Source organism: Phaseolus vulgaris, chromosome 2, assembly GCF_000499845.2.
Source record: "Phaseolus vulgaris cultivar G19833 chromosome 2, P. vulgaris v2.0, whole genome shotgun sequence".
In the NCBI taxonomy this organism is placed as follows: Eukaryota; Viridiplantae; Streptophyta; class Magnoliopsida; order Fabales; family Fabaceae; genus Phaseolus; species Phaseolus vulgaris.
Window position 1 is genome coordinate 9,472,480 of NC_023758.2, and position 23,616 is coordinate 9,496,095.

The 23,616-nt window shown below is 40.9% G+C and overlaps 1 protein-coding gene across 2 annotated transcripts; it reads left to right on the plus strand.

Annotated features, from left to right (window-relative positions):
• Positions 1-7,645: 7,645 nt before the first annotated feature.
• On the plus strand, positions 7,646-10,443 carry LOC137810616 (polygalacturonase 1 beta-like protein 3). 2 transcript variants are annotated; one of them, XM_068611987.1, is made up of 3 exons: positions 7,646-7,757; positions 7,965-8,302; positions 8,409-10,443. In XM_068611987.1, exons 2-3 carry the CDS (start codon positions 8,249-8,251, stop codon positions 10,233-10,235), a joined length of 1,881 nt encoding a protein of 626 aa, XP_068468088.1. In that variant the 5' UTR covers positions 7,646-7,757; positions 7,965-8,248; the 3' UTR covers positions 10,236-10,443. The 2 variants fall into 2 exon arrangements, with proteins under 2 accessions (XP_068468088.1, XP_068468089.1); XM_068611988.1 differs by lacking the exon at positions 7,646-7,757 and having other exon boundaries at positions 7,920-8,302.
• The last annotated feature ends 13,173 nt before the right edge of the window (positions 10,444-23,616 follow it).

Genomic DNA, 23,616 nt, shown 5'->3' on the forward strand with positions numbered 1-23,616 from the left:
CGAAAGACGATGGGGACTTAGAAACTTTTTAGAAAGCATGCAATATATCTTTAACTTGCCTTAAATCACATATAAGTGACAAGGTCTTTCTTCAAAACTTTCGGAAAACAACAAGCATACAATCTAAAACGACTTTAAGCTTCGAAAACTCTTCTTTATTGGGTGGCCTCATTAAAAACCCTCCTTAGGGAAAAAAGAGTGCCCCCTCCAAACTGTTTTAACAGAAACATTGTAATATAACTTCGTGTTTGTCTTTACTTACAAAGTTCTTAACTGTAATATAACTTGAGGTGCGTGGCGTTCCAAGTGCGAGGAATCGCCCCTCCTTCCAATGTCTCTAAGCGGTAGGCGCCGTTCCCGAGCGCCTCGGTTATCCTGAACGGTCCCGTCCACTTAGGCGACAGCTTATTCTCCATCTCGTACTGGTGGGCCTTCCTCATCACCAGGTCGCCTTCTCTGAACTGTCTTGGCATCACCTTCGAGTTATATCTTCATTCAATCCTTCTCTTCACCGCCTCAGCTTTCAATCTCGCCTCTTCCCTGACCTCATCCAGCAGGTCCAGGTTCAACCTTCTCTCCTCATTCGAGTCTTCCTCTACGAAGTTCTGGAATCTCGGCGAGCTCTCCTGGATCTCAACTGGAATCATTGCGTCGCATCCATAGACCAGGCTGAACGGGGTCTCATGGGTTCCTGACTGCTCGGTGGTGTGGTACGCCCAGACTATACGGGGTACCTCCTCAGCCCAACCTCCTTTGGCTTTCTCTAGCCTTCTCTTCAAACCTCTTAGCAACACCCGATTGGCTGACTCTACTTGGCCATTCGTCTGACGGTGCTCGACGGATGCAAACACTTGTTGAATTCTCACCCCTTCGCACAGCTTCTTCAACAGGTGACTTGCAAACTGAGTCCCATTGTCCGACACCAGGCGCTTGGGCACACCAAACCGGCACACAATGTTCTTCCACACGAAACCTTCGATCTTGTGTGCTGTGATCTGGGCCACTGGTTCTGCTTCGATCCACTTGGTGAAATATTCAATCGCCACCACCAAGTACTTCATTTGCCTGATCGCCAGCGGGAATGGCCCCATGATGTCGATTCCCCATGTATGAAACGGCCAAGGGCTGTAAATCGACTTCAACTCCTCGGGAGGCGCCTTGTGCCAATCGGCGTGCTGCTGGCATTGCTTGCAGCACTGCGCATACTTCTTGCAATCTTCTCTCATTGTTGGCCAATAGTAACCTGCACGGAGAGTCCTTGCGGCCAGAGCTCGACCCCCGACGTGGCTTCCGCATACCCCTTCATGGAGCTCTGCCATAATTCTTGTACATTTTTCCCCGTGCACACACTCCAGGAGTGGGTGAGTGAACCCAAACCTGTACAACTCGCCGTCAATCATTGTGAACTTGCTAGAATTCTTCTTTATCTTCCTAGCCTCCGTCGGATCCAGCGGGAGAAGGCCATCTGCCAGGCACCGTTTGTACCGTGTTACCCAGGTATCTGGCTCATGGGTCGTGCAGACCTGCGTCATGTTCACCTTCTCTCCCCGACATGCTCTTATTCTTGGCGACCTCAAGGTCTCTTGAGTCAAGGATCTGTGACTCCTCGCCGCTTTCTCCGTCGACTTGCTTATCTGAAGGACCAGGTGATCTGCTACAAATGCTCTCGGCGTCTTCAGAGTTTCTTGAATCACCGTCCTCTGCCTACCCCCCTTGCCTGAACTGGCGAGCTTAGCTAGCAAGTCAGCTCGGGCATTCTGCTCTCTGGGCACATGCACCACTTCAAAGGAGGCAAAGGAACTCTTCAATTCCTGTACATACTCCAGGTAAGCCGCCATTTGTGGATCTTTAGCCTGGAACTCGCCTGTTACTTGCCCCGTGACTAGCAGCGAGTCACTCTTTGCCATCAGCACCCTAGCTCCCATCTCCTTGGCCAACAAAATTTCGGCGATCAGCGCCTCATATTCTGCTTGATTGTTGCTGGCCTTGAAGGCAAACCTCAAAGATTGTTCGATCAGCACGCCGTTGGGTCCCTCCAAAATGACTCCAGCACCGCTACCTTGCTGGTTCGACGATCCGTCCACTAAAAGCACCCAACGGAAGTCATCCCCTTCAACTCGTGTCGCTTCAGACGAGAGCTTGACCACGAAGTCTGCGAAGATCTGCCCCTTGATCGGGCCTCGGGGCTCATACTTAATATCAAACTCCGACAGCTCCACTGCCCACTTCACCATCCTTCCCGCAACATCGGGCTTCTTCAAGACCTTCTGGATGGGCAGGTCGGTCATCACCAGTATTGTAAAACTGTGGAAATAGTGGCGCAACCTCCTCGCCGAAAATACCACAGCCAATGCAGCCTTCTCCAGGGCCTAATATCTCGTCTCGGGGCCCTGCAGCACCTTACTAACAAAATAAATAGGCTTTTGAGCCTGATCTTGGTCCTGGGCGAGCACCGCACTCACCGCCCTCTCAGTTACAGCAAAATACAACCTGAGAGGGGTTCCCACCAGCGGTTTGCACAAAACCGGCGGGCTCGCCAGATACTCCTTAAGCTTGACGAAGGCTTCCTCACACTCCTTCGTCCAGGCAAACTTGTTATTCCACCTTAGACACTGGAAATAGGGATGGCCCTTCTCTCCGCTAGCTGACACAAACCGAGACAGGGCGGCCATCCGACCTATAAGCTGTTGTACTTCCTTCACAGTGGCCGGGCTCCTCATCGCCAAGATGGCGGCACACTTGTCAGGGTTGGCTTCTATTCCTCTCTCAGTTAAGAGGAAACCCAAGAACTTTCCAGCCTCCACACCAAAGATGCACTTCTCCTGATTCAGCTTCAACATAAACTTGGCGATCGTAGTGAACAACTCCTCCAAGTCCGTAACGTGCTTGCTTTTCTCTGGCGAGGTCACGACCATGTCATCTACGTACGCTTGCACATTCCTTCCCAGCATTGGTGCAAGTACTCGATCCATCAACCTCTGGTACGTGGCCCCCGCGTTCTTCAGCCCAAACGGCATCACCTTGTAGCAGTAACACGATCTCTCGGTCATGAAGGTAGTCTTCTCTTCATCCATGGGATGCATCTTGATCTGGTTATACCCCGAGAAGGCATCCAGGAAACTCAACAACTTACACCCTGCAGCACTATCCACCAGGGCGTCTATGCTTGGTAAAGGATATGAGTCCTTTGGGCAAGCCTTATTCAGATCAGTGAAGTCGACGCACATGTGCCATTTTCCATTACTCTTCTTCACTAGCACGACATTTGCCAGCCATTCAGGGTACTGGACTTCCCTGATGTGGCCTGCAGCGAGGAGCTTCTGGGTTTCATCTCTAATCGCCTGCCTCCTCTCCTCGTTGAACTTTCTTCTCCTCTGCCGCACTGGTCTCACCAAGTTGTCCATCGCCAAATGATGGCACAAGAAGTCGGGATCGATCCCGGGCATGTCCGAAGCGGACCATGCAAACGCATCCAGATGCCGCTCTATCACCTTGGCGATCTGGTCCTGGAGCTCGACCTCCAGAGATCTTCCCAGCTTGAAGATCTTTCCTCCGATCTCTCTCTCGAGCCACTGCTCGACGGGTTTTGGCCTGGTTTCTCTGGCGATCACCGCCCTGGCGATTCCCAGCTCCCTCGCTTCCTCAGGGCGATTCCTTGCCTCTTCTTCCTCTAAACCGGCGTTCCCCTCCCCTAGCTCAACGTCCACCATCACTACGTCACTTCTGGCGGTCTCTTCCATTACCGTCGATCTGGGCTTCACACCAGGAGGCGGGGTGGTTGTCACGTAACTCACCGACCTCTTGTTCTTCAGGCTATTCTCATAGCACTTCTTTGCTTCTTTCTGGTCGGATTTGATAGTGATCACCACCCCCTCCATAGACGACAACTTCACCTTCATGTGCCGGGTCGACGGTATAGCGCCTATTCTGTTGAGCGTGGGTCTTCCCAGCAGAATGTTGTATGCTGAAGGAGCGTTTACGACAAGGTATTTGATTTTCTCTGTTCTTGAACCCGCCTCATCTGTAAACGTAGTCCTCAACTCAATGTACCCCCTGACCTCCACCTGGTCACCAGCGAAACCATACAAACACCCTCCATAGGGCCTCAGCTGGTCAAGGGGTAGCTCTAACTGCGTGAAAGTCGGCCAGAACATCACGTCTGCCGAGCTTCCTTGGTCCACCAGAACCCTGTGGACCTTTCTTCCTGCTGTGATCAACGAGATGACTATGGGATCGTTGTCATGAGGCACAACGTCCCGAAGATCTTGCTTGGTGAACGTAATGTCCACATCCGGCGAGTGGTCTTCAAACATATCCACCGTCATCACAGACCTCGCGTACTTCTTCCTTTGTGACGCGGTGCATCCACCACCCGAGAAACCCCCTGCAATGGTGTGGATTTCCCCGTGTGTAGGCATCTCGTGCTGCTGAGCCTCACCACCTGCTGGTTGGGAGCTCGACGCGCCCCCCGTCCTTTTGTCCAGCAAGTAGTCGTTTAGGAACCCGCTCTTGACCAGATCGTCGAGCTGGTATCCTAAAGCCAAGCACGAATCCACGGTGTGGCCAAAGCCCTGGTGAAACTCACACCAGGCGTCTGGCTTTGGTCCCAGCACCTTGTCGCCCACCTTCTCGGGCGCTTTCAGCCTAGCTGATATATTGGGAATGGCGATCAGATCCGCCAATCCTATGACAAACTTGTGCTTTGGCGGGCGATTGTACTCCCGGTGTGCTGGTTGCGGGCGCCCTTAGCCCCTGCCCTTGTTCTTCCTTGGATCATAAGGATGGCGAGTCCTCTGATCCCTCCTGGCCGCCGCTGTCTCCAGCACCCTCTGTGGCTGGATCCTGGTCTGGGCACGTGGCTTGGCGGGGGCCACGCTTCCCCTCTTCTCGGCGACCTCACTCTCATCGGCGATGTGGGCCACCGCAAGTCGCCTGACCTCAGCAAACGTGGCAGGGTGAGCCCTGATCAATGCCTTGCAGAATGGTCCCGGCAGCACGCCCTTCTTGAATGCGTAGACCAGCATCTCTTCATCTTTGGCTGGCGATCGGATCATCTGCGCCCCGAAACGATTCAGGTAGTCCCTGAGGGACTCTCCCTGATACTGCCTTATGTCGAACAAATCATAAGACACCCTGGGCGGTGCCTTGTTCACGATGTACTGCTCGACGAAGATTTTCGAAAACTGTTGGAAGTTGGTTATGTGACCTGTAGGCAGGCTCACAAACCATTCCAGCGCCGTTCCCTGGAGTGTGCTCACAAACATCTTGCAGTACACGGCGTATGATCCTCCTGACAGCATCATCTGCGTACGGAACGTGGTGAGATGAGCTTCGGGATCCTCCACGCCGGTGAAAACAGCCTTCACAGGTACCACACTTGCAGGGATAGGCGTGTCGGTAATCGCCTGAGCGAAAGACATAGGAAAAACGCGAGGCGGCGTTGACGGCGCAACCTCTTCAGCGACTGGACGCCCTCGCTGCTCCTGAAGAGCCTGACGCAGTTCTTCAGTTACTCTGCTAAGCTCATCATTCCTGGCCCGAGAGGCGACCAGGTCCTCATGCATTCTCGCCTGCTCTATACGCGAGGCTTCCACATTCGCCTGCAACGAACGCATGATTTCCACCATCTGTGCCATAGTCATGGCGCCTTCCGCAGCAACGGGCGCAACTAGACTTGAACGGTTGCTTCTCATTTTTCTCATGAAAACTTGGCAAATCACAGAGTGCAATGAACAACACCTCCTTCAACGACGATCGATTCAGCGATCAATCGGTCAGAACTTCGCGAAACTGCGAAAGAAACCTCAAGAACACAGAAAATCTCCACAGAAACCCGCAACTCCACCAAAAACCAACACTCCTTCTACGAAAATCCAAACGAGCCAAAGAACTCAGATCTCACCTAACAAATCTCGCGTAAGCAGCAGAAAACTTCACCTCACCGAACAAAAACCCCAAACGAACGGTGGAAAACGCGAAATTACCGAACAAAACCTAGATGAATCAGCGGACAATGGTTGCACCAGCACACAACCACACAGAAAACTGTAAAAACCTCCAAGAACTCACGCTGTGGATGGGAATAGGTTTTACACGGCCCCACGGTGGGCGCCTGATGATCCTGCCTGTTGACCAGAACGCTGGAGCTTTGCCTCGTCAAACTTGGATCGACGTATGCGCCGCGTCAACCTTCGTCCTTCACCGCGATCCACCTCAAGAACCTGCAAAAGAACAGAACGGCGCCGCTGCGGCCGATCGCACTCCAACGCCCAAGTCAGTGACTGAACCACCAAATACTAAGAGTAACACTCAAGAACTCTCTCAAGGAACCGTGAACCAGTTCTCTCTCAGTATACTCAAGAACTCGCAACGTAAAGAACACAATCTGAACGCGCGTACCTCAGAAGTTCGTTGGGAAACTCTTATATACCTGGGCACTTTCTCTCTCCTGGCAGTTACACATCTGGACACGTGGCTCGCATCCAACTGTACACGTGCCATCATCTGGAGCATCCTTGACTTGGGCGCTACTTCTGACTCTCCTTTGGCTAAGTTACTTATGCATGATACTACTCAGTGCATAGTTGTCTTGGAGCGCAATCTCTTCTGGATTGGCGAGTTAGGGTGCCTTCGTACACACCTTCCCTGTGGTCTCGCCGGCCGCCTTCATGATCTGCACCACCTGTTTCTCCGTGTATGCTCAAGCAAGCTGTCCCCCGACCTCGTCCTCTGGCCAGCTGGGAAATGTCTACCTGCCTTCATCTTCGGCGATGTGCTTGTCTCGGCGATCTCTAGTCACTTGGTCGCCTGGGTTTACATCTGGCGACTTCATCTTCAACCCGGTGACCGCCGATTCTGGTGTGCTGGAGATCGGAGCACGCCAACTTAATAACTGGCGACTACACGAGCCCCCCGACTTCCTTCCCTTCTGCCAACCAGGCATCCCATCAACACGCCTATGCAGTAGCTTGATGCCACGTCATCATTTCCGACTACCAGGGCGGTACAATACATATATAATAACAACAATAATAAAGTAGTAATACATGCGAGCATATATTCACAGACATAGGTTTTAAACTTGTCAAAAAAAAATTACATTTTCATTTATTAAATTACAAATTACTATGTATACTAAATTTATCATAGCTATCTTAAAAATTCTAAAAAATAATAATTTTGATTATATGATAATATAAAATTATTGGACATAATTATTAAAGTGAATGAGAGAAAAAGAAAGTTAGTAATAAAAACGGAATCTAAATCCATAGATACTTAAATTAGAGTAGTTTTTGCATTAACGAAAAGTGAGTCTAGATTTATGGTTTGAGTAAGAGTGAGTGTTTATGATAGGCAAATTGAGCGGAAGGAATGCAATATAGGTGGATCTTTTGTTGACTTGAAACATAACTGGAAATTACTTCACAATTAAGGATGCATTTCAATTGCATGAGAAGTCATCAAGTTTTGTGCTGCTGCTGCATCATGGTTGACCTTTTTCTGATGTGGTGAAGTGTGAATCAATAATATCCAATCTTGTTTCCTTTTTAAACCAACTCTATTGATGAATAGTAAAACCAGGAAAAAGAAATGAGTGATGGGAAGTAAAAGAGTTAAGGCAGATTCGTAAATTGATTTCTTACCGCGTATGCTGCATAAGAATCAGAATGCGCGTCTTTCACTTTTCAATGCCTATAAAATCCCCATCTGTATCTATGTACCAATGTTCATGCCAACACTACACCAATCAAGAGGTGAACCCTCCATTCCATTCACACTCAACAAAATTCAATGCCTTATACCACTTTTTTTCAATTTCTGTGCCACATCCACTCACTTATTTTTGTTTTACACTCTTCCCAGTTCTTTCTTGCACTGTGATTAGAGTAAATAATCAATAGTTTAATGTTGACAGCAAATTAATAGTGAGTCTTTTGAATTTTTGTGAATGTACATTGCAGGAACTTCTCAGCATTCACACACAGGAGCATGGAACATTGAAGGCCCAATATAAAGTCACATTCTTGCACTTCCATTCTTCGCATAATGCACTCTTCTCTCTCTCTCTCTCTCTCTCTCTCTGGGACACACTCTCACGTAATATAAATTTCTGAGTACAACTCAACGAGACCACAAAAGTTTTCAAATCTCTTACCCTTCTTTCTTTACTTCATTTCTCACTCTTGGGAACATTTAAAAAAAAGGGGAAAAACGAACAAAAAGAGAAAAAAAGAGTGAGAATAACATGAACGAACAACTCACGCTGCTCTGTCTCTTTATCCTCTTCTCATCTCTCAGTGTAAGCACAGCTTTTCCTCACTGTCACTGTTACAAGTCTGGATTTTTCCGATTGTTTTATTCATGCCATTGCCACTTCTTAAAAGGGTCTTGTTCACTCAATGCAGGTGAGCTTCGCCGCCGTCGGCGACGGAGAGAAAAACCCGTTCACGCCCAAAGCCTACGCGGTTCGCTATTGGGACAAAGAGATCCGCAGCACGCTGCCGAAGCCGCCGTTTCTCTTCTCGAAGGCGTCGCCGCTGAGCGCTGCGGAGTCGGCGGTGTTTGTGAAACTCGCCGGTCAGAACGCGCTAGACAAGCGGCTGCCGGAATTCTGTGCCGCCGCGAAGCTCCTCTGCTTTCCGGAGGTGGCGCCCAGCCTCGAGAAGCACGACAAGGACTCGAACTTCGCTGTGTACAGAGACAAGAACTTCACCAACTACGGAACGGGTCGACCCGGTGGAGTGGACTCGTTTAAGAACTACTCCGAAGGGGAGAATATTCCGGTGAACGATTTCCGGCGCTACAGCAGGGACTCCGCCGGGCATAAGGACAATTTTTTGAGTTACGGCACCGACGGGAACGTGGTGCAGCAGAGCTTTCACACCTACGGCGCCGGAGCCACAGGCGGCACCGGGGAGTTCAAGCGCTACTCCGACCAGACCAACGTCCCGAACCTCGATTTCACCTCCTACTCTGACGACGCAAACGGGAGAACCCAGACGTTCTCTTCTTACTCAGAAAACGGCAATGCCGGAGAGCAAACGTTCTCCTCGTACGGTAAAAACGGCAACGGCCCGACCAACGCGTTCGCCTCTTACGGGACAGAGTCCAACGTTGTGGGATCCGGGTTTTCCAACTACGCCGAAAACACAAACGCCGCTAATGACACCTTCAAAGGCTACGGCGTGGACATGAACAACCCCACCAACACGTTCTCAAACTACGCCGCCGGCGGCAACGGCGCCGTCGAGAGGTTCTCCAATTACCGCGACAAGGCGAACGTTGGCGCCGACACCTTCGCGTCGTACGCGAAATCCGCAAACGCCGGCGACATAGGTTTCAGCAACTACGGCAAATCCTTCAATGAAGGCACCGACACGTTCAGCTCGTACGCGAAATCCTCGAACGGCGAAACGAAGGTGGGTTTCACCTCCTACGGAGTGAACAACACCTTCAAGGAGTACTCAAAAGAAGGCACCACTGTCTCGTTCGCGAAATACACGAACGTGAGCACCACGCTGAGCGTTTCGGCTTCCGCGGCGAGTAGCAGGATGGTAAATAAGTGGGTGGAGGCGGGTAAATTCTTCAGGGAGAAGATGATGAAGGAAGGGACGGTGATGCCAATGCCTGACATAAGAGATAAAATGCCACAAAGGTCGTTTTTGCCCCGGAGCATTTTGTCTAAATTACCGTTTTCCGTTTCCAAGATGGACGATTTGAAGCGCGTGTTCCGAGCCTCCGATAACGGTTCCATGGAGAGGATGATGCGTGAGAGCTTAGAGGAATGCGAACGCGCTCCCAGTCGCGGCGAGACTAAACGGTGCGTTGGGTCCTTGGAGGACATGATCGACTTCGCCACATCCGTTTTAGGGCGGAACGTGGCCGTTCGGAGCACGGAGAGCGTGAATGGATCGAAGAAGAGTGTGATGGTGGGGCCCGTTACGGGTATCAACGGTGGTAAAGTCACCCAATCCGTGTCCTGCCACCAGAGTCTGTTCCCTTACCTCCTCTATTATTGCCACGCGGTTCCTAAGGTTCGGCTCTACCAAGCGGATCTTCTCGACCCGAAATCCAAAACCAAGATAAACCGGGGCATTGCCATCTGTCACTTGGACACCTCCGATTGGAGCCCCACCCACGGAGCCTTTCTCTCCCTCGGCTCTGCTCCGGGTCGGATCGAAGTTTGCCACTGGATCTTCCAGAACGACATGGCCTGGACCATTGCCGATTGAGAATCTCCGAATAACAATCCCCTCTATAGGAAATCAAACCTAAATTCTCAGAAGCGCTAAGAAAACTTAGCCCCCTTCAATCATTTGTTTTTAATTTCAAAATTAAGCAATGTATTTTTTTTTAATTCATAGAAAAGTTCGAGTAATGGGTTTACTAAGAAGAAGATATATTAATTTATATGAACATGACCACTATTATTTACTCCAACCATGACTCTCTTCTCGTGTCTTTCATTGTTGTTATTATCATTACTATTAGGTTTTGAATTTGATGTAGAATGTTTGCAGTGTTCGTTTATGAGTTTGGGAGCTTGTGAATGTTTTTTGGTTGAATTATTGTTGACACCAGAAGAGTCCATGGGGAGACAGAAAGACACATGTTGATAAATTTTAGAGGGAGAGGAGAATTAGAGGGACGCGCCATTGGATTTTCCACATATATACAAAGCCATGTGAACTGAAGGATGAGGTGGTCCTTAAACCTCCCAAAACATCCTTTGTATTGGTCTGGAAGGAGAGTTCACGGGACACCTATTCTTGCCCAATCTCCAAACAATACTCAAACAAATAAATCTATAATAATAAATCTATACACCCTTTCTTCTTTGTATCACTTCCATGGAGACACATTATCCAATATGCACACATTATGTCAATGATGCTAGAACTTCACTAACCATGGAAATCAACCATGTGAATCACATAATCAGTTATAGTGGTACGAAAAGGCTTAGCGAAAATTCTGGAATTATTATTGAATTCCTAGTGCTGCTAGATGAGTTGGTAAGAGACTGTCTTCTCTTATTCACAATGTTACTACTAAGAAGGGTTCACAATTATAGTCGTACATGTCATACCGAAAATTGGGGAATTATTGAAATCCTTGTGTTCAGTTCACAACTTTCCCATGTGTTTGGTACTTGATATCAAACATGAACATCTAATGTATCATCATGGTCATCTTTATCATTTGTCCACAAAAATTTAGGACAGGGTCAGTATGTCCCCAAAGAAGACCAGTGTAAAAAAGTGAACTTCAAGTGAAATCATACTGCGGCTATAACGTCATAACTCACCAAGGTAGATGCCCTTTTTCTATGCACTATTACCATTTATATATGTGTATAAAAAAAAAAAAATATGTAAACCAAACAAACCTAAACTTTTTCCTTGCAATCAGGGTATATATTGGTTAAGCATGTATTTTGAGCGTGACACTGAGAGAGATCTTGACTTGCTAGTGTAGCAGTTTGAAGTTTGAGCTGGGATCACTAATTGAATGCAATGTGCATGAGCAACGACGAAAGCGAAAGCACAACGGTTCCATCATTAAAAATTTTACCACTTCACATAGTGGATAATCGGTGCATGACAGATACTCATTCCTGTGTTTGATTAAAGCAAAAAGAAGAACGAATACAAAGCTGTTTTCAAACCAATAAATCTCAACTTTTACTTTCAAATCGTTACAACAACGTTAAGAATCAAAGACCAACCAAATTTTTCAATGCTCTTTCATAAAGAAATCAACACAACTCAAACCCTTTATTCTTGAATTCAAGCTCATCAATTATTAACCTTTGGCTAATGAAAACTCTTTTTTCACTTTAACCCAAGAATTCCGTCATCAAAGAACTAATATTTCAAATCTTGTTTTCAATTATCAAGTTTTAGTTAATAAAGATAGATTCCTGTCAACTACACTTTTTCTTTTTCTTTTTAAAATAACAGAAAAAAGCATAATTAAAAAAATAAGAAATTTAAGAAAAAAAAAAAGGAATGGGGTTTGATGGTGAAAGTGAAGAAGGTAGGTTTGGTAAAGAATGTAGTAATGCTTCAACTGCCCCGTGTACAAATTTATACTATGCATTAATGTAGGTGCCTGAGGATTATTACATGCATCATTAAAACTTTGTGCAAACCCCAAGAAACAAATTAAATACATTAACCTAACTTTCCCATTCATAATCAATGAGGATGAGGTGTGATTTCTTGTTCTGGAAAAACTGCAACACCTCCCCATAAGTTTTTTATGATTTCAAACTACTATTAAAAAAATTATTAGCAATAAATTCAAAATTAAATTAAATATAGTTAAGGATAACCGATTAAATAAAATAAAATAATTTAAAATTTATTTATCTTTAAGATTGATATGAAATAATTTGTTTCACTTATGTTATAAAAAAAATGAGATAGTACTATTATTTTGCATACTAACTATTAAGCGTGTTTTATATTTTTAAAATATTTATTTTTTCCTCTATTACTTTCTTTACAAAATAGTAAAGAGAATTTAAAAGAAAAAACAGTAGAGAGGATCACAATATTAATCTTTCTTTGTAAGTTCTTGAAGATATTAGTTAAGAGATCAATAACTCTAAAATCGCTTTATTTTTAATTTGTTAGATTGGAGTCAGCTTTATTTTTTTCTTTTTAACCACCAGAATGAGTTTTATAGTATACTTTTATTAATGTAATTTTATATTATTTACTTATTTTAATTAATGTAAAAAAAAATTGATATTATATTTATTGATTGATTAAGGTATCAACGTAATATGTGATATTTTTTTAAATAATTTCATAGATTTTGTTTCATTATCAATCTGTAATTGTAAATCACATACATATAAGATTGTGAGGAAAATAAACTTATGAGGAAAATAAACTTAGGTATTTATCCTTGAGAATAACAAAACTTGTTCAAATCAAAACTTAGGAAAATAATGTATAATACAACTTAATTAAAATTAAACTAGTTAAATAGTTAAATAATATGAAAGCATCACACATAATTCTATATCATAAATTTCTAATTCATAAAAAATATTGTGCCCATTCATGATGAATTTTGTCAATTGTAATGACACGATACTGCAAAAAATAAAATATGAAATATAAAATACTCAATTTTCATGTATATTTTTCCCATTTTGTTGAGTAAATTGTAGAAAGTTCTCAACGTCATTCTCATACACATCACTAATTCGACTTGAGTTCATCCAACTTCGATTCATTACTATGTAATAAAAGAACTTGGTTTATGCATGAATATCTCAAAACTTTTTTTTAAAATGTGTGACCCTATCCTGTTCAAGAAGATTAAATTCTTTATATTTCATTAGTATGTATATTTTAATATGCACTATTTATGCTTTACAAAATTTTGGCAGCATTTCGTATTGATCTTCAGATAATATGAAATGAGAGTGTGGATCAATCATCACATTCGAGCTATTGTTCGCTTTGGAGCTCCATCACGATTTTGTCCTTAAAAGACACCTGAGAGAGTTAGGGAGGAAGGTGTATATAACCTATCATTGGCCTTGACTCCTAAGTGATGTGGGCGTATCAAAACAAGCCTCCCAGTCGAGGTCTAAGGGAACGAGTTCCAACCTCAAGTTCGTTGAGATGGCATCACTAGGGTTAATCATCGCATCCTAGATATTGTCTACTTTGGAGCTCGAAGCTTCGTCACAGTTTTTTTCTTAAAAGGCACCTCGAATGATTAAGAGAGGAAGTTGTATGTAACCTATTCTTGGTCTCGACTCCTAAGTGACGTTGAACTAATATTGGGCTAACTAGAACAAGTCCCTCAGTCGAGGGCTAAGAGAACGAGTTTTCAATTCCCACAAACGACTCCAAAAATGTTCTTACAATGCCAAATTCCTTTGTGAGTGTTCTCTCCTTTTGTTGCCTTCAATTCTCGGCTCCTCGGTTCTTTGGTTCTTGGATCGCAACAGGTGGGGGGTACGTACAAAGATACTCTAACGTTCAAGTTAGTTCGAGTACGATTTGTAAGTATTATATTAGATTGATCATTACATTTGTCTTTTCGGTGCCTCTATTTATACCTTTAGCTTAGACCTTTGTTGATATGGACTTACATGTTGGGTCCAAAAGGGACTCAATCGCTCTTAATCGTGCTTTGTGGATAATTTAGCATATTACTGATTAATGATGTTTTAAGGTCCTCCGTGAGTCTTGCCGGAATGTCAAAGAAGATACAAACAGGATGTAGATCATTGGATAATGTAAATCATTGGATAATCTATTAGTATAATTATGAATATAGGGAATTTGTGTACAATTTGCATTATATTATTTTTAGATATCTTATAAATAATTTTTTAATAGATTAGTTTGTATCATCAAAAGATAAAGCTTAATCACTTAGTTACCTTTTTATTTATTTCAACAATATTAATTATAACAACTTCTCCAAGAGATTATTATTTTATGATTGTTGTTAACTCTTATAACAAAAATGAAAGCTCTTATTAAAGCATATATATTAACATCTCCGTGACAGAGACTATCATGTGAAATTATACTATATCTAATACACTTAATCACTTTATATTCTTTATTTTTATTATACATTTTTATTTAAGTATAAAAGCGCCATGTAAAGATGAACCTCCATTCAATTTTTAGTCATATATTATTGGCATAGAGTTTTTCATTTAATCAAATCTTCAACTCAATTTATAAAGCTAAAAAAAATGAATTCTCTCATTAAATGTTCAGTCAAAAACATTCAAATTTTGGTAACATTAATAAATAATCTATGTATATTTTATTTTAATGAAATTTAATTCATTATTAATGTGAAACATATATAAATTCATAATAGAATATTAAGTGACATGCCTTATTTATTATACCAAATTCATTAGTATTGTAACATCTTGATACAATTCAAATAGCCAAGAAGATTATCAAGGATACAAGAGACACTTCACACTTTGATAAGTCATCTCAACATCCAAGACAAGGTCCCACCAAATGTCGGAAGAACCTCAGCAAAAGAAGAATTGGGCATAAACCAAATCATCAAATGTTCTTTCTTCTGGTCTTCTTACAAGAGAAAATGTTTGTAAATAAATTAGGCTCCCTTTAGGGGTCCAAATAGAAGAATAAGCTATAGTAGATTTACATAGCATAAATAAGAGTGTACTTAGCAAAATGGGTTTGTTCCAAGCCCACTTTTCATGACACATGCACCTAGAATTAGGGTTTTTAACCTAACTTCTAGAAGTTATGTCTAAGGTGCAGTTTTGACCATGGTCAACACCCTAGGCAACCCCTCTTCTCTTTCTTTTCTACCCTCACTCATCTTGCCCTCCAAGTCACTCTTTTCCTATATAAAGGGTGTCTTCCTCCATGTATTGAGACATTGAAATTAAATAGTAAAAAAACTCCGCATGAGTGATTTTGTGAGACTTGTGAGCTCTCATGTTGGGTCTTATCTTGGGTGGATAATATCTCAAGTGGCGGCTCTTGCATCACTCATGTTGGAGTTCCTCTGCTTCAAGTGGTGTGACTTCATTTCTTCCCATAAGCTCTCTTCATCTCTTCCTCTTTTATCTTTATTTACGTCTTCCTCTCCACTCCATATACATTTTCTTCTACTATTTAATTTGTTCTTTACTTTGTTCTTCTTCTTTATTTGTTCATTGTCTCTAATTCCGCTGCATTATTGTCACCTTATAATTTCTTTTTCTCTTTGCCCTTCTGAAGTGAACTTTCACACTTACTTAAACACTTGGTTAAGTTCGTGTTCATTGAGAATCTTTGTAGGGTTATCACTATAATTGATAAATAAAAAATCATAAACAAAGAGCAACCAATCCTAAAATCAACTCACATCACATCCACATCTACATTCCTCTAAATATTCACATCATACTATTTAATATATATATATATATATATATATAAGTATAAACATCTTAATTACATATTCATAATACTGTATTACAAAATTTTATCTCTTTTTATAAGGACTTTTAAATTTATATACATCAAAAGACAAAATATTTTATCCTCTGATCCCATGTAAAACATGATTATTACAAGTTTTATAAAAACAACCACAAACAAGAAAATAGGGTAAGCTAGTATTTTTAAAAATTTTAATGCAATTCTTTAATTGATATTCATTCAAAATTGTTCTCATATATCTTAATTTACATCACAACACATGAACCATCACACTTAATCTAATTCATGTAATAAACAATCAAGTGTCTATAAATATCTCATGCTCAACATTTCTCATGCCATAAATCCACTAACAAATTTCTCATGCCATAAATCCACTAACACCAACACATAGATACTCGTCTCTACTTCTGGAACACCAATGTATTTAAATTAGAACTCAGAGACTTGCACCTGTCATATTACCATGTTCTCCTTACAACATAGTCTCCCCTTCAGGAAATTCATCCTCATATGACATGGGTAAATCCATATGATTTGCTCTAATGAGTTCTTTCAAACCTTAGACTCGGTTATATGAACCTCATTCGGCTCTGACTACTTAGTACTCTTCGTCTATATGATTTTAATATACCAGGAGAGTCAAGATCACCCCTTTCACAGAGTTCTCACAAATAGATACACCCTCCTAACAATCTCAATACATTATTTCCTTTCCTGAAAATATTATGTCTTGATCACACTTTCACTTGATTCATCAATCATTTCACACATTATACATCAATTAAAGATTAAATATTTAATTTATAAAAATATAAATAAACATTCATTAAAATTTAAAAAAAAATCATTACACAATAAATATGGAAGATTTTATCGATACTTATATTCCTGCGATGGTTTCCTCTGAGGAGAATATGATGTTGATTAAATGTCCTGATTTTTCTGAAATCAAGAATGTTTTTTTTAATCTTAACGGTAATAATGCTCCTGGTCCTGATGGTTTTGGTGGTGTTTTCTATCATTCTTGCTGGGAAATTATTGGGACAGATGTTTGTAATGTTGTTCAAAAGGTTTTTAAACAAAATTGGGTTCTCCCTGGAATGAACATTAATGTGGTATCTCATATTCCTAAGATTCAGGGTGCTAATTCCATTAAAGATTACAGGCCAATTGTTGTTGCTAATTTCAAATTTAAAATTATTTCCAAGATACTGGCGGATAGGCTTACTCTTGTGGCTGCTAGAATCATTTCTCCTAATCAATATGGGTTTGTGCAGGGTAGACAGATTCAGGATTGCATTGGTATTGCTTCTGAAGCTATTAACATGCTTTCTAAAAAGGTTAAAGGAGGTAATGTGGCTTACAAAGTTGATATTCATAAAGCTTTTGACACTCTGAGTTGGAAGTTCTTATTATTAGTTTTGAAACGCTTTGGTTTTCACCCCTCGTTTGTCAGTTGGATTAGTACAATTCTTCGTTCAGCTATGATTTCTATCAGAATAAGTGGTAGTTTGGTGGGGTTTTTTTCCTTGCAGTCGAGGTGTAAGATAGGGTGATCCATTGTCTCCTTTACTTTTCTGTCTTGCAGAGGAAGTTCTTAGTAGAGGTATCTCTAAGCTTGTGAATGATAAGAAGATTTAAAATATGGCTAGTCCGAAAGGTTATCTCACTCCCTCTCATATTTTGTATGCTGATGACATTTTTATTTTTTGTAGGGGGATATTAAGTCTCTTCAAAATTTGAGTATTTTTCTTAAAACATATGGTGATTTTTCTGGTCAATATATTAATAACTCTAAAAGTAGTTTCTTCACCATGGATAATTCTCCAAGATTTGTCACCAAAATTCAAAATATTCTTTCTTGTAGTCATGGTTGTTTGCCTTTCAATTATTTAGGAGTGCCTATCTTTGTTGGTGTTCCAAAGTGTTGATTCCTTCAACCTTTGGCTGATAAAGTCAAATTAAAGCTAGCATCTTGGAAAGGTAAATCTCTTAGCATGATGGGTCGGATCCAGCTGGTCAATACAGTGATTACTAGATTTCTAGCTTATAGTTTTAATATGTATAAATGGTCTGTTTCACTTATTAAGCAAGTTGAGCAGTGGTGCAGGAATTTTATTTGGACTAGTGATATTATGAGAAAAGGTATCGCTACCGTTAATTGGGCGAAAATTTGTTCACCTCTTGAGGATGGAGGCTTGAATATTATTAATCTTCATCATGAAAATAATGCATATCTTCTTAAGCTTGCTTGGAACTTTGCTTATAGCAACAAACCTTGGTCTTTACTCTTGAAAGCCAGAGTTCTTAAATCAAAATACGAGTTTAGAATGGTTTATAGATCCTCCTCTCTTTGGCTTGGAATTAAGCAATTTTATTCTATCATACTTGATTATACTTCTTGGACTGTTGGTACAGGTTCTTTTATTAATTTCTGGAATGATAAATGGTGTTCTACTACTTCTTTAGCAAATATTGCAGGGTTATCTGATGGGGCTAGCATTCCGGATACAATCTCTCAATTTTGGTCAGGTTATGATTGGAATATTCCCTTATCTTTACAGCAGATGCCGCATTTTTTTAATCATATCATGGTTAGGGAGGAACAAGATATTCCTAATTGGATTCTAGATGAGTCTGATCGTTTCACTCTTAAATCGGCTAGGACTTTTTTCTTGGAACCAGGAGTTCCATGTGGTTGGGGTAAGTTCATTTGGTCTTCATCTATTCCGCCTTCCAAAACTCTAGTACTCTGGAAAAATTTTCATGGGCGACTTCCTACAGATCATCATATTCAGAATAAGGGTTTGCATATATGTTCTATGTGTACGCTTTGTGAGAAGCATGGAGAATCTATTCAACATCTATTTTTTGAATGTTCTAATGCATTACATATTTGGAGTTGGGTTCGAAAGATTTTTCTTACTTCTCATTTCTCTAATAAGGATGATCTTCTTTCTTTTATTAAGAGTGATGGTAGTCCTTTGGTTAAATTGATTAAGATTGTTGTGACAACCTTTTCTATATGGATGATATGGCGTATGAGGAATTATGCTAGATTTCAGGATAAGATTGAGATTTCTAAGGCTACTTTGGTAATTAAAGATTTAACTTGTCTAGTGGGAAATTCGTCTAAAGCTTCAATGAAGAATGATATGTTAGATTTCAACGTGATTAAGTTTTTTGGTATTAAGACTCGTAGTGGGAAAGTTCTTCGTCCTCTTCTTGTTAGATGGGAATTTCCTTCACCAGGCTGGGTTAAAATTAACACTGATGGGGCTGTTAGGGGGTATCCTGGTCTTGCTACTTGTGGAGGTATTTTTCGTGGGAGTATGGGAGAATTTATTGGTGCTTTTTCAACGTTTCTTGAAGTTCAGACTGCTTTGGTTGCTGAGTTTTATGGAGTTATACATGCTATGGAGGAAGCTCAGAAGCTCAGAAAGATGGGACTTACTAATGTTTGGCTTGAATGTGATTTTGTCTTGGTTTGTGCTGCGTTTACTGCTAGGACTAATGTTCCGTGGATGCTTCGTAATCGATGGAATACTTGTCTTAATTTCTGTGGGACAATCAGGTTTAGGGTTACTCATATTTTTCGTTAGGGGAATGCATGTGCTGATAAGTTGGCTAATTTAGGATTCATTCATAGAGAATCATTTCATTGGTATAATAGACTTCCATCTAGTATGTTCTTAGAATTCTTTATGAATAGGTATAGTCTACCTATGTATCGTTTTTGTTAACATGTGAGTTTTGGTCTAGTCCCCACATATTTTTGTATTTTCTTTCTTTTTCTTTTTTTTAATAATACTTTTTTCATGTGATGGCAGATGATTGTTGTTACTTGAGGTGTCAGCCTAGCTGAGATGTCAAGTTGCATAGTGATGCCTAACATAAAAACTTTTATAAAAAAAAAATAACTAAACAAACAAAATCAAAAGAAGTTTTGTTTAGCTTGAGAAAAAATTGGCCTTGCTTGAGCAAAAATTTCATCGCTTGAACAAAAATGTTGTTGAGAGAAAGTTCAACTACAATACTATTTTCGCTTGAGCAAGAATCCTCTCGCTTAAGCAAAAATAGATTCGAGAAGCAAAAATGGACCCAGGAGCAAGGTTAATATCACATTCTAGCTTAAGCGAGGATCTTCGTTTAAGAAAAAATCTCTCACTTGAGCTAAAATATTAGAAGAAACTTTATAAATTTTTCTATTTTTCATGTTTTGTCTCAAAAATCAATATCCAAAACTGTATTTTCACAAAACAAACAAGATTAATATGATACCACCTTGCTTAAAATTGGAGAGTTACTATTCTTAAACATTATGTCAACTCATATATCGATACATTTATAATTCTCAATCAGATTCATTCAAATTCAATTTCAATTTCAAACTCTAACAACCAACAATCATCAAAGTTTACACTTCAAATTATTCATACTACAATTTAAGCATATTTAAGAATTTCATCACATCAAAATCAACATGTAATTTACAAAATCGACAAAATCTATCATCTATATAATTTCATTTCAATCTCAATCAAAACACTCTAATTTATTCAATAACAAACCCTACAAGAAAACTTGAAGCTTGTAACCAATCACCTTCACATCCAAGTTTTCTAACTTAGGGTTCTATTGAAAAGTAAAACTAGTTTCCCTTATCTGATTAGAAGTAGGCATGCTCACAGGAGTTTCAACTCATAAAGAAACACAAGGATAACCTAACTTGCACCACAAAGTCTGAAATAACATAGACTCGTCCTAAACTCTCAGGTATGAAGAAAATCTATCCAAGTAAACAAGAAAAGTTTAAAATAATTCAAAGAAAAATGAGCATAATTGAACTTACTCTAACTAAAATTCTGATCAGACAATGTTGTTCTTTTCACTGCCAGGAATCTGGTGATGACCTCGTTAGTCTGATGAAGGATGTGTCTAGAAATCTAGAAAGAAGGTAGATGAGAAAAAAGAAAACCTTTCTAGAGAGATGATGATTATATTAAAATGAGACCTGAATATAGTCAATTGTGTTCTTCATCTCCTCCCTTCTTGTAGAACACTCCATAATCAATTGTCCCTTTTAAGTATCTTAAAATCTTCTTAGTTTCTTGTAAATGTACATTAGTAGGATGCTTCATGTACCTATTGATGAGGCTAACAACAAACATAACATTTGGTCATGTAGCAGTTAAGTACATGAGACTTCCCACAATCTGCTTGTAGTAAGTACTATCAATTTTCATGCCATCTTCATCCTTTTGAAGCTTTTCTCCAGGAACAATTGGATTATATACCAGATTACTTTTCTCCATTCTAAATCTCTCAAACACATTCATCGCATACCTTTTTTGACTAATGAATATACCATCAGTTTTTTGCATCACTTCTGTTGAAAAAGAGCTTTAATGTCTCCAAATCTGTGTGGATTGCTTGAAGGCCTTGCTGCTTCTTGTGTGTGTGTTCTGGGTAGTTTGAATTTGTAAATCCATTCTTAGTGAGGATCCAAAGTTGGTTTAGATCAAATCTTTTTAAAAAAAAAGGTGTTTTACAAAGAAGTGGAAAAACAACTAGTTGTTTTATCATTTCAATCGGTTGTTTTATACTTAGTGTTTTTGAAACAAGTTTTGAGAAAGCTTGTAATTGGTTGACTTTGCTGTCAAACCAATTCAATCGGTTGTTTCGACGTTTCAACCAATTGTTTTTTGAAAATCCATAACAGAATTTGTTAAGTTTGGCAAATCTGTTTTAATTGATTCAAAACTGATTTGGCTTTTGCATTAAATGTTTTTAACAGTCATTTGGAGTTTAAATAATCTATTTTACGCTTCTAGTAGTTAAGATATCAGATTAACATCTTTCAAATCAGTTTTCTCCAAGATTTGCTTCAAGCTTTGAATTTTGTTTAAGAGTGGAATAAAACTGTTTTGTAACTTTGGAATTCAATCAGTATCAGGTGGGATCAATCCTTTTTTCTCTATTGAATACTGTAATTCTGTAAACGTGTTGTGTGCAGATCTAGAGGGTGTTTTGTGATTTGTAGTGTGTTGTTTGCCAAAGGAGGTGTGTGTTCTTGAAGGGTTCAAGATCACCTCTTTGGTGTGTGGTTTGTAATCAAGGTTGTTGATTGCTTAGTGGAATATCTAGTGGTTTCTGGAGACTGGATGTAGCTCTTGGTATAAGAGTGAACTAGTATAAATCTGTTGTGTGATTCTTTATATCCTTAATCTCATTTAAATCTGTTTTGGCTTGTTTTTATTAACTGCTGATAAAAACAACCGGTTGAATCGCATAAACAACTGGTTGAATTTTTGGAAACATAATAAAAGATATTTGGTCGAGATCTCTGATGATCGAGGATGACCTGGAAATGTTGTCGGTCTTGGACAGACTTCCCCACAAGATTCCAACTCGGTCTCTCGTCCGTGCTTACTTGTCTCTCCAAAAAGTCATTGATGTTGGTGGTATGTCATTTTACTCGTCTCAACGTGTTTTTTTAAATGAGACGTTAACTTACCCTTTTGTCGTGTGCAGGAATTATGGCAGGCATGGCACCAGAAGAGGGTAATAAGGATTACTTCCACACTTGCCACAGAGGTGACCATTCCAATAACTGTGGTGCTAGCACCAAAAAGCACTCGTCCTCCCGTAAATCTAAAGAATAGAACAAAGGAAGACCATGTGAAGGATCATTGTCGTTCTTCTCGACATTACAAAGAGCGCTCCTCTTCGAGCAAGTCTCCAAGAAGAGGTCGCGTGACTGGGGGGTCAAGCTCAACTGACCTTGATTTCTTGGGTCATGATCTACAAGTGGTCGAGGGGGTCCCCTACGAGTAAGATGCTTACTTGTCGGCTTGGCCTTCCCAAGTCCATGATGCGTTCATGGAGTTATGCTCGTGCACCCTGGTATTAGGCAAGTGTATGGCTTCCGACCCGATGAGGCGAGACAAAAACGCGACCGAGTTGGATAGTTTGCACTCTCAACTGGAGGAGTCGGCTGCCAACCTTCAGTCGACCTTAAATGAGAACAATAATCTCTTGGCTAGGAATCAAAACCTAGAAGCTTGGATGAATCACTAGAAGAATTTGTGCACCGAGGTCGAGAGGGTGGGTAAAGAGCTTTCTATGAAGATGGATGAGGAGATCCGAGGGCTTAAGGAGAGACTTTCGGATATGACCCTCTCGAACTACCGGTCTGAGGAGAAGGTAGAGAAGTTGTTGAAGGACCTGGATGTCGCTGAGGATAACGTTTTGGACCAGCATGAAACAAGCGACCTTCTTCTACAACATTCCCTTGGACGAGGGAAAGTTCAATGTCGACAAAAACTTCTATCAGGGTCAACTTGTGCCCATTGAAGAAATTCTAAGTGGCCGAGAAGTCGTGTTGGCTCCGCTAAGGACTCCAGGCTCAGAGATAATAGCTGTCAACTCTTAGGCTCTTTTGTTTCTCTTTTTGGCTGGGCACACGTGTTTAACCTTTTGTAAACGTGGGTCCTTTTTTGTGTAAATTGGTGGTCTGTCAGCCTTTAATGGAATTAACTTAACTTCTCATGAAAATGTTTCCTTTTCGCTTTACTGTTTTTACTCACTTACGTTGTCTTTCTTTAACGCGCTCTCGATAAGGATTCACTTAGGTGAATTCTTCCTC